Raw genomic sequence first — 12,268 nt, 5'->3', positions numbered from 1 at the left:
CTGACCGCCCCATAGAGGAGAGTGGGCTGTGTCAATGCGGAGCGGACACGGACCTGCAATCTGCCTGCTCAGCGGAGAGTTCCCCCACTGATCACAGAAATCTGCTTGGATGGATCCGCTCCATCTGAAAGGTGCCTAATAGTGCAGCCTTAATCAGTCTTAAACACTAGAAGAAGCCGATACAACAAAATGCGAGGGGATCCTAATCCATTCACCGATCTCCTGCAAGAGCTAGAATCCGCCTCGGTTTCTGCATACACGTAATATGCGCGTCTGCTAGTATCAATACGGTGGCAGACTGTAATGCGGATGTATAGGTGTCCTTGTGGTAAATGTCCCCTCCTCTGGGTGGAGTCTCGGTCAGTTCTCCGGAGGTGCGGGCTGTTTGTGCAATCAGCGCGGAGGGGCGGGGCTGTATTTGTCTGCACTCAGGGCTCAGTATTGTGCAGTGCTGTGTGTGGACAGTGTATACTGGGCTCCGGCCATGGCAGACTCTCCCCGGGAACTGACACAGAACCCCCTGAAGAAGATCTGGGTGCCCTATAACAATGGATGTCCTGTTCAGCACAGCGCCCAGAGGAGAGGTAATCCGTGCACACTGTTCATTCATCACCAGATGGCTGTGTATGATGTGATGAGGACGGAGCTGTGATGTCACATGGTCCGATCACTGGGGGCCGGGAGTTCCGGAAGTGTCAGGATGACAGGCACTGGCGGTATATGGGGCACTAGTGACGTGTGATTGGGGTCATAGCAGGTCATCAATCACTGGAGCTGCCATTTATCTATGTGGCTGTCCATACACTATACAATCTAGTATGCAGGCAGTTGTAAACCAGGCTTACCTGTAGGTAGAAGGTAAATCTAAACCTCAATTTTTTAGGAGATGGTCACCCTGCATGCAGCCATGGATGACAGTGGTGCATGTGCTCTGAAGGTCTGGCATATCGTGCCAGAATTGTGGGGTCCCGGGTGCATGTGCAGGAGTGATGTCATCAGGGCTCCAGCCATTCACAGCGCCGGAGCCCGCGAACCCAGAAGAAACGTCAACCCCCTCAGCGGTGACCAGGCTCTGCTGCGGGGGCTTCGTTACAAGGTTAGCATTTTATAATGTCCAAGTATGCAATGCAATATAGCACGTTATGCCATTGTCTTGCAGGGGTTTTGTTTTTTTTTTTGTTTTTTTTGGGTATACAACCGCATTAATTAGGTCATAGATGGATCACAACTTCAGGGACCAGCCAAATGGTGCAACATAATGCTTTCACCTTCTGAAATGTGATCCACCCCTCATCACTCTTCAGAGGGCCAATGCTAGTGTAGATTATCCTTTAAGCAACAGCTATGCAACTAAGGATGTAAGTTCACCTTTGGTAACAGGTTACACTTATGGGATCTTCTCCCCTTACCCACTATCACAATTTAAAAACGGCACCGCCATGCAGGGCTCCACCCACAAGGCCGTATCAATCATTTACAGTAAACTGTGAATGAATAAACTCCAACGAATGTCTTCCACCGCGGCAGACAGATTATAATTCTGTCTGAGGGCAGGTTGAGTTCATTGATATTCCTGCTCTCCAGTAAGGCCTAGTTCACACCTATGCATTTTTTTTCTTAATAGAGTGTACCTATGCATTTATTCTATTTTTATTTTTTGTGCGTTTTCAGTTTTGCAGAAACACACTACAGTCCATTGAACATGGCTTCCTATGGGTCACCTTCACATCTGTGCATTTTATTGAAAGGGCCAGGGACCAGCAGACTGTTTTTAGTTCAATAGACTTCAATGGATCAAAAAGGTGTATTGAAAAACGCACCTGGAATATTCAACCTGCATAGGTGTAAACCAGGCCTGACAGTGTGCCTGTGTGGGAGGTATGAGTAGACAGCTATACTGAGATTCTGCAGGAGCCTGACATTGATTGTGGGTGCAATGCTTTGCAGGCTGCAGAAAATAAATAAATGCACTTTTTTTTTTCCTGCAAAAATATGTGCATTTCTTTTTCTCTAGAATGAAAATTTAGCCTTTAAGTTGGCTTTTAAATGGTTGAAGTTCAGCAGGGACCAGCCACATTTTGATCCATCCATGGCTGTTCTTGTTCAAAAGCATTTGATCCAAGTAACGTGCTTGTTGGAAAATATTGCTTCAATCAGCGCATGCAGCCACAGGGCTACAACCCTGATCAGTGTATTCTGACAGCAAATGCGTTGTGGCTGTCAGAATACAATATTACAGCAGGGAGGTTTCCTCTATCATACTCAATTGTGTGGATATGGGAATCCCTTCAGTTTTTTTTTTTTTTTTTAATTACCCTACTGACTGATCAAAAAAAATTGATGCATGTATAGCCAGCTTTACATTACATAGTTGGTGGTAGATCTAAAGGAGATTGTATTTTGTTTGGCCATCCTAATGTAAATATATACTTATGACATAAATAAATGATGCTGTAAAATATCACACACTGCATGACACAAATAAGTCCACATGTGTGGTTAAGTGGTGCTGGTATGTTGACTATGTTAGTATCCGGTTGTACAATCCCCTTTTACCAATGATGGTTTACTATGAAAGTCTATTTAAAGCGGTAGTAAACCACAGCCTTTAAAGGAAAAAAAAAAAAACCCTGCAAGGCAAAGTTATGATGTGTGTGTGTGTGTGTGACCGGCGTACTTGCTCATTACAAGAAAGGCAGGTTTAAAACCAAGCCCTCCAGCGGCGTGCTGAAATCACTGACTGATTCCATCTTCATCTAATCTTCCTTCCGGATTGGCGGGCTCCGGTCTTTTGATTGGACTAGCCATGACGACGTCACTCCCGCACTCATAGGGCCGTGACGACGTCACTCCCGCACTCATAGGGCCGTGACGACGTCACTCCCGCACTCATAGGGCCGTGACGACGTCACTCCCGCACTCATAGGGCCGTGACGACGTCACTCCCGCACTCCTAGGGAGCCCCTGTTTACAGCACAGGACTCTGAGGGAACAGCACGGGTATGCTGTTCCTGCAGAGCGCATGCGTCTGTGACCTCACCGGCAGATTAACAAGTAAATATCTTTAACGATGCACATTTATAAGAGATTTACTGTACCTATAGGTAAGCCTTATTATATGCTTACCTATAGGTAAAAATCAACCATAGGAGTTCACTCCCACTTTAAAGCAGAACTAATTACAGTGATTTATTTAATTACAGTGATTGATTGATTTATTTATTTTTTTAATGATTTCCAAAAAACGTTTAGTTCATGACATGAATAATAAGTTGCAGTTGCGTGTGCTCTCAACCGGACTGTGAAGCCATCAAATGGCTGGTGTCATACTTAGCGTGTGAAGCACCATGGCAGATACAGATCAGAGGCTAGGATGGTGGCTTCCTTCGCTATGAAGGACACGGAGGGTTTAGTTCTATTTTAAAGCTGAGCTCTAGGAATTCTGGTGCTTCTTTACCTTGCATTGGTCTAGCTTGGTTACAAGTAATTATCCTTATGTCACATCTGAAGGGCTACTGGGGTTGCAGAAAATCCCTGTAGAAGTCCATCCTACATACATTCCCGCTCGTCTCCTCCAAATGCTTCTTGAGCAGCTTGCCGCCTGTATAATGAACTTGGGGGTCACCTGCTTTGCACCTCTGCCATTCAGAGAAGGTGAGATCGCTGTTTTGCTGATTGGATGAGGCAAAGAGGAAGGGTAGATGTTGAAACAATCTCTGCCTCATCCAATCAGAAAATGCCTAAAAAAAAATAGTGTTCTCTGAATGGTGGAGGTTCAGCCTACAGACAGGAAGTAGCTTGAGCAGCACCTGGAAGAGACGAGTGCTGACTGTATGTGGGACTGACTACTACAGTGTATTTCAGCCTATGGATGTGAGATGAAGAATAGATGTAGCCTAGCTGCACCAATGTAAGTTTAAAACAATTCCTGGAGTTCAGCTTTAAACAGTCCAGTCAATGAATGTCTAAGCCTTCATGCTACATAGTTGTTGGCCAACCAAAAGCAGATTGTAATGCATGTGGTCTACCGTATACCTATTCTGTCCTAGGTTTGTGAACGAGGATTTGCTCGGGTTTGGTCTGAACTTGGATTTGGACTGAAACCCAAAGGAAGCTTCCCATCAATTGCAGCCAGGGCATTCCCCATCCTGTAGCTGCACATACACAAAGGGGCAAGGATTTGTCCTCCTATGGCCATATTGGGTCAATGATGTCACAAGCATCCATGCCTCTTCATGTACATACAGCTGTGGGTAATGCCCTGGGAGCATGGGTGAGAGTGGTTTGGAGTAAGGACTTCATTCCAGGTTCCTTTTAAACCCAAGTTCAGACAACCCCGGACTCCTCTGTTTGTGAATGGCACTGTAACACATGCTAATGTGTTTGCTCGTTTTACTAACCAGTCAGTACCATGCTTTTGCACCATTGCATAAATAACCTCAGCAGTGATTGCCCACAAAAAGCACAACGATTAATGCCTCGTACACACGCAACGATTATCGGCCGTCTTTTGTCCAGTGTTGTTGTGTTGGTTGAAATGTGCTCTAGACTGCACACAAATTTTCTCGGCCAACAAAAAACAACTTCAGAAGTGATGTCATGTGCTGGTTTACTTTCCGTTTGTTTTTTCTTCTCTGAGCATGCCCAGTCTTGCTCATCAGATTTTTGTCTGCCGAAATCTGTACTGACTGACGGAAAATCGGCCGTTCTGTTGACGGCCAACAAAAATTTTATAGCATGCACACCAGATTTTGTTCGGCCGAAAAGTCGGAGTCGGTTGTCGAAAGCATCATACTAACAAGCCGAAAACCGGCCGATCGGATGTTGGCCGAAAAATTCACGGCCAACTATCGATGCGTGTGTACGAGGCATAAGTGCTGGTTCTCCAATCTGTGCATTGGATATGGGATTGCAGGTTTGGGGCTCTTTGCTCCCAGATATTTGTTTTACCTCTATTAGTTAATGTAAACATACCCTTATTTAATGCATACTGATGGGGACCTGTTTTTATTTTATTTACTAGCTTAAAGTTTGTGGTAGGGATGCACCGAATATTCGGCGGCCGAACATTATTCGGCCGAAAATAGAGAAAATAGCACTTTCGGTGTCTTCGGCCGAATAAGTCAAAAGGGCAAATAATTTTGTGCTGAACGATAGTCGATATGATATCGACTATCGTTCTGTGGCCGTAGGCGATATTCATATTGCCGAGGTCACGATATTTACAGGGGGAAGGGACTCGGAGGAGGACAGGAGGACTCACAGACTTCCGTGTTAGGCATGGGAAGCCGGGACACTTCAGCGGTGAGCATACATACATTACTCACTCGTGCACTGCAGCCCGCCCCACACATTCAGTGAGTCTTACTCTCCTCCCTAGTTTTTTCAATGGCACATTTAGGAAGCCAATCACGCCGTGATTAGCTGCACAGCGAACCAATCACGCGTGTCTGCACACCTGATTGGTTCCGCTGTGCCGCTACTCACGGCGTGATTGGCTTCCTGAATGTGCCATTGAAAAAACTAGGGAGGAGAGTAAGACTCACTGAATGTGTGGGGCGGGCTGCAGTGCTCGAGTGAGTAATGTATGTATGCGGCTGTGCTCCTTTCCAGGCTCCTACTACCACCACTATGAGAGACTGTCTGTCACTGTATAATCTGATCGAGTCCACACTGACACTGACTGACTGTCACTGAGTAATTGATGTTACCACATTAACCCTGACCTGCCCAGTGCCCTGTATCTGCAATTAAAATTTACAAGGCTGCCTGCATGCTTCCTGATTTCCATTCCCAGCATCCTTCCCAATCCCTACAGTGTCACTAACATTAACCCTATGGTACAAGGCTGCAGTGTGCACTGAATCCCATTCCCTACAGTAACATTTAGGGAGAGAGACATGAGAGGACAAGAGTGAGAGGACAAGAGTGAGAGGACAAGAGTGAGAGGACAAGAGTGAGAGGACAAGAGTGAGAGGACAAGAGTGAGAGGACAAGAGTGAGAGGACAAGAGTGAGAGGACAAGAGTGAGAGGACAAGAGTGAGAGGACAAGAGTGAGAGGACAAGAGTGAGAGGACAAAAAATTGGCAAAATAAATGGAAAAAATGCGAAACACCGCGTTCGGTATTCGGCCTTCGGCCAAACATTTCATTATTCTTCGGCTTCGGCCAAGAATTTCATTTCGGTGCATCCCTAGTTTGTGGTGATATTTAACATTAGTCAAATAGGAATTAGTGGCACAATTGGTGCATGCAGGAAAGGCATACGACACATGGTCAGTGTGCTAGCATCAACATATGCTTCATATCCATCAGTACAGGCATTGCATCTCTTGCTGGTGACGCAGCAAACACATTTGGATTTTGGAAGGGGTTGGCACAGTGACACAGACTTATTGAGCAGGGTACGCTAGCACAATTTGCAGCTCTTGTTGAACTGCGGATATAATTTGCATTCGGTCCTGAGATTTTTTATTTTTGTGCCTTAGTTCCTAAAATAAGATTGACTTTGGCAATGAAAATGATCAGTACTCTTTCATACAAATATTAAGTGTACCGTTTTTTTGGCTGTTTGCTGAGATTGCAGTCTGCAGAGATCCTTTCTTGGGTAATCTTTCCTTGCAGTTTTACATGTTCATCATCCAGGAATTTCTGTAGTAATTTCAACACCCTGCACTTTGGAAATGTCTCTTGCTTCAATGTGATGCAAGTTTAACATCAACTTTGTTTTTATTGTTGCATTTTGTAATATTGCCCTCTGTTCCTCTGTCTTCTAAAGTGGTTGTAAAGGCAGAAAGTGTTTTTTTTTTTGTTTTTTTTTTTGTAAGGGGTGGTTTTAACTAGTGATCGACTGATAACGGTTTTTCGTTGCAGATTACTGATATTTTGGTCAATGGTACCCTTGTGGAGGGATCTGGGGGGTCTAAAAGACCCCAAACCCCTCCTCTGCACTTAAAAGCATTCAAAACGCCACGTTTGGCTCTTTTGAATGCTGTCATTTTTTTAATCTGGTGCCAGTACCCGGAAGTGATGTCATTGCATCACTTCCGGGTTTTTGCATGGAGACCCGATCAGAGCCGAATGCGGCTTTAACCACTTGCCGACCGCCGCAAGTACATATACTGTGGCGGTCAGCCCCGGCCAGGCAAAGTGACGTGTGTGTGTATATATACGTCACTAGCTTGTCACCGGCTTGTGAGCCAATAGCGGGCGAGCGCGCGCCCGCCCTAGCTCGTTCACTAAGGAGCCAGTGCGTGTGACCGGCGGACCCGATGTCTGCCGGTCACTCGGCGATCCTCAGTAGAGAGGGAGAAAGGCAGGCGAACAAGCCGCCTGTCATTCTCCCCTGTGTAAAAATGGAGATCAGACGGTTCTACTATGTAAGACCGTTGGCTATTAGTGTAAAAACAGAGATCATGTCCAATCACAGTTAGAAGCACGCCCCTAGGACACACTTAACCCCTCCCTCTCCAATACAGTTAACCCCTTCCCTGCCAGCGTCATTTTTACAGTAACAGTGCATATGTATAGCACTGATTACTGCAGTAATGTCACTGGTAACCCCAAAAATGTCAGTCAAGGGTCCGATCTGTCCACCGCAATGTCGCAGTCTCGCAAAAGAAAATCACAGATCGCAGCCATTACTCGTTAAAAAAAAAAAAAAAAAAAAAAAAAAAAAACCTGAAAATGTTAAAAAATTTTGATTTTTAAATTTTTTTTTTTTTTTTTTGGGAATTTCATATAAAAAAAAATGTGAAATATTGTTATTTTTGCTAAAATTTACGCTTTTTTTTTTTTTTTTTTTGTTTATAGCGCATGATCAAAAAATCGCACAGGTGATCAAATACCACCAAAAGAAAGCTCTGTTTGTGGGGGAAAAAAAGAATGTCAAATTCGTTTAGGTACAGCGTCGCATGACCGCGCAATTGTCCGTTAAAGTCACGCAGTAAAAAATTGCAAAAAACCCTCTGGTCAGGAAGGGGGTAAAATCTTCCGGGGCTTAAGTGGTTAATCTGGTCTTCGGCCCTGCAGGCTGGTTGCTCAGGTCTCCTGGTGGGAGCTGCATTGGTTGTCATTACAAGAGAGTCCACTGTCGGCTATGGATGCCGATACCGGGGTGATGCCTCTAGCTGCAGGAATCACTCCAGTACAGCACTTTCCGAAATATCGGTAATATCGGTCACCTTGGTGGCTGATTCTGATATATCGGGGAAAGTGCATATCACGCCTCAATATATCGGCTTCGCCGATAATTGGTCGATCCCTAGTTTTAACCCGTGTCAATCTTTTTTGTTGCCCTGTGTGTCCCATTGGGGTGGATCTTTCTTCACTTCCTGTCCCGTACCCAAAACGGGAAGTAATGGGAAATCCCTCCAAAGTGAGGGAATTCCTGTTTGTCACTAGAGCTAGTGTCCCCATTGGAAGATTCCTCCTATATTCCTGTTCTTGGGTCACCCCAAAATTTTAGAATTTTTTTTTTTTTTTTTACTTCGTGTGATTACAGTAAAGGGGACAAATGGAGAAGGTGCTCAGATAGCAGTAACATCCTGACAGGTGTTCCAATACTGAGCCACTCTATCCAAAAGTAAAAATATTCCCTTTAGGTATGTTTTTAACAGTTTTCTGTCTTTAAAGACTCTGCAAGTACACAGAATTACCAGTTGGGCTGTCAGGAATTGCAATTATAGAAAAATACCAGTTCTGCAATAAATGTACATTGCTCTTCACGTATATGTAAATGCTCACCTTGTAAAACAACCCATTCACTTTAACCACTTCTGGCCCAACCCGCCGCAGTTTTACGTTGGCACTTTGATGTTACATACCGGGGTTATGGCAGCAGACAGCTGCCATAACCCTGGTATTTTTTTAAACAGCAGGCGGTCATTCCACATAAAATTTGGTCCTAGTGGCGTATTCGCCGCAAGATCACTTTTATGGGCGGCAGGAGAGGTGCCCTCCTGCCGCATCCCGGTCATTTTCCCTGCTTACTGGAGCCGCCGGTAGCAGGGAAAACAATCCGGTCCTTTCCCCCTCATAAACAAGAAGTTAAGTGAGGGCAAGCCGGCCCTCACTCGACTCTATTTTTAGTGTAGATGAGATCTGAGGTCTTTTTGACCCCCAGATCTCACATTAAAGAGGTCCTGTCATGCTTATTTTTATTACAAGGGATGTTTACATTCCTTGTAATAGGAATAAAAGTGATCAAAAATTTTTTTTTAAAGGGACAACAGTAAAAATAAAAGGTAAAATAAGAAAAAGCAAAAATTTAAAGCGCCCCGTCCCTCATGCGCAGAAGCGATTGCATATGCAGGTTAGGCCCACATATGTAAACTGTTCAAACCACACATGTGAGGTATTGCTGCGATCGTTCGAGTGAGAGCAATAATTTTAGCCCTAGACTTCCTCTGTAACTCTAAACTGGTAGCCTGTAGAGATTTTTCAGTACCAGTGTTTGTCGCCATTCCACAATTGTGCACAATTTTGACGCATGACATGTTGGGTATCGCTTTACTAGGCATAACATTATCTCTCACATAGAAAATTGCTCCAAGTGAAGCTAAACTTTACTGTTTTAGTTTTTTTAAATGCAGCGAAATGTATTTCTTCCCAAAAAATTGCGCTTGAAAGACCACTGTGCAAATACCGCCATTTTATTCTCAGGAGTCTTTGCTAAAGAAAAATATATGTATTGCTTGGGGGTTCTAAGTAATTTACTAGCAAAAAAATACTGATTTTAATTGTATATTGTCAGAAATGGGCCTGGCCCTTAAGGCTCCGTTCACATGTGAGCGTATGGATCGCGGGCAGAACCGCCGCGGTTCCGCCCACGATCCGAAGATTTATTGCAAATCGCGGGACGCCTAGCGTTGCCCGTTGATTTGCAATAGCCCCCCAAACGCCGAGCGATGTTGCCGCGATTTCCGCCTGCCGAATCGCGGCAACATCGCGCAAACAAAATCGCGGGACGCATTACGCTCCAAAGAAGTACAAGAGCTTCTTTGGAGCGTATTGCGTCCCGCGATGTTGCCGCGATTCGGCAGGCGGAAATCGAGGCAACATCGCTCGGCGTTTGGGGGGCTATTGCAAATCAACGGGCAACGCTAGGCGTCCAGCGATTTGCAATAATCTCCGGATCGCGGGCGGAACCGCGGCGGTTCCGCCCGCGATCCAAACGCTGACATGTGAATGCAGCCTTAGTGGTTAAAAATTGAAAAAGACAAAACATTTGTGTATTGATATAAAAAAAATAAATACCTTTTTGTATGATGGCCATTTCCCCCTTCCCTCTCCTGCTAGTGCCTCCTCAGTGCAGGTTTTAGGTTGTAAATTATATTCTTATGAAGTAGACTGAAACAGACAATGAACTGGTCTTTTGCTTGATTGGAAATAAAAATGAAATGGGGGGGGCTCTGACCCTTTTTGACATGCGTTTTAATTATTCATATGTGTTTTTGTGTTTTGACCTAAAATCACATTTTTTATTTATTGCAGTATGCATGACCAATTGTCCTACGGTCATTGTGATGGTTGGTCTGCCTGCACGGGGCAAGACTTATATCTCCAAGAAACTGACCCGCTACTTGAACTGGATTGGGGTACCAACCAAAGGTGGGTATTAAATCAAGTTTTGGTTGAAGATTGTGCAAGTTGCATTGCAAGTACTACAGTGTAAAGCAGGGGCAATGAATTAAAATTCAAAGAGGTCCGGTTGCTAAAATTTTCTTTGGGCCGAGGTCCAAATCTGAAGTCCGTGCTGACTCAGAAAGATGGGCAAAACAAAACGTGTCCATCAGCATTGCTCTTAACATAAAGTGTGCCCATTAGAGTGCCCCTTAACATAAAGTGTGCCCATTAGAGTGCCCCTTAACATAAAGTGTGCCCATTAGAGTGCCCCTTAACATAAAGTAGGGGGGCACGCTGATGGGTGCATTTTATGTTAGGGGGGCACGCTGATGGGCGCATTTTATGTTAGGGGGGGCTCGCTGATGGGCGCATTTTATGTTAGGGGGGGCACTCTGATGGGAAAAACAAAAGGTGTTCATCAGCGTTGCTCTTAACATAAAATATGCCCATCAGCGTGACCCTTAGCATCAAATTTGCCCATCAGCATGACATAAAATAAGGGTCATGCTGATGGGCACACTTTAAATCGGCATTGCTCTTAACATAAAATATGCCTATTAGAGTGCCCCTTAACATAAAATATGGCCATCAGTGTGTCCCTTAGCATAAAATAAGGGGCACGCTGATGGGCGCATTTTGTTAGGGGCACTCTAAAGGGCACTCTAATGAGCACAACAAAATATGCCCATCAGTCTGCACACTTGTTAACGCTTATGAGAGGTTTTTTTTAAAGTGCAGCTATTACATTGGGTACCACATTGCTTTCTCCCCTTAAAAATGTGCTCCACACATACCTGGAGCCAGAAGCCGTGAGCAGGGGGGCGGGGCGCGCACATAATGTCACGCCCCAACTCGCTGTCTGGCTGAATGGTAGCCGCAGGGGGCGGGGTGCGCGTGTGACGTCACGCCCCTACTCGCGGCCCGACAGGAGGCGTGGCACACACACAGCCTGTCACTGGTTGCTGGGACACCCGCGGTCCCAGCAAACCAATGACTGAATATAGGTAGCGGCCTCGCGGTCCGGGCGAAAGCATCGTGCGGTCCGCCATTTAGTGACGGCTGGTGAAAAGCTACACTCAAAATCTAGTACAAATGCAAGCAAAACGTAATGTAATTGAATACAGAACAAATGTTGAAAAATTATTCACACATGTACGTTCACTCTCTTAAACCCACATGGTCAGCTCATGCTACACATGCCATATCTTAACTGCTAACTTTGGAAAACTGTAAGGAAGGAAGGAAGGGGAAGAGATTAAATCAAGACAGCAGCATAGGTGAAAAACTATATGTACAGGTCTTGCTCTATTCATCTAAATTACATGTGGGGAGGTGAACTGGTAGTTGGCTTGACTTGGGAATACAATGGTCTGTGCTTTTAACCACTTCCATACAGAGCGGTTACACCCCCTTCCTGCCCAGACCAATTTTCAGCTTTCAGCGCTCACACTTTGAATGATAATTACTCAGTCAGTCAACGCTGTACCCAATCAAATTTTTTTTCACACACATAAGAGCTTTCTTTTGGTAGTATTTAATCACCACTGGGTTTTTTATTTTTTTGCGATACAAAAAATAGCGAAAATTTAAAAAAAAAAAATTTAGTTTTAGTTTCGATTATAACATTTTGCAAACAAGTCTT

The 12,268-nt window shown here is 44.7% G+C and overlaps 1 protein-coding gene across 2 annotated transcripts in view; it reads left to right on the top strand.

Annotated features, from left to right (window-relative positions):
• Nucleotides 1-458: 458 nt before the first annotated feature.
• The window catches only part of LOC309561101 (6-phosphofructo-2-kinase/fructose-2,6-bisphosphatase 4-like), a 113,317-nt gene continuing 101,507 nt past the window's right edge, over nt 459-12,268 (top strand). For both annotated transcript variants that reach the window (XM_082264844.1, XM_082264843.1), the window contains exons 1-2: nt 459-584; nt 10,495-10,611. In XM_082264844.1, coding sequence (XP_082120970.1) covers nt 485-584; nt 10,495-10,611 — 217 coding nt within the window. In that variant the 5' untranslated portion in view covers nt 459-484. The remainder of the gene's footprint in view (nt 585-10,494; nt 10,612-12,268) is intronic.

The sequence above is a fragment of the Pelophylax lessonae genome (assembly GCF_965119305.1).
Source record: "Pelophylax lessonae genome assembly, chromosome: 8".
Lineage (NCBI taxonomy): Eukaryota > Metazoa > Chordata > Amphibia > Anura > Ranidae > Pelophylax > Pelophylax lessonae.
This window is presented reverse-complemented; position numbering and strand designations above follow the sequence as displayed.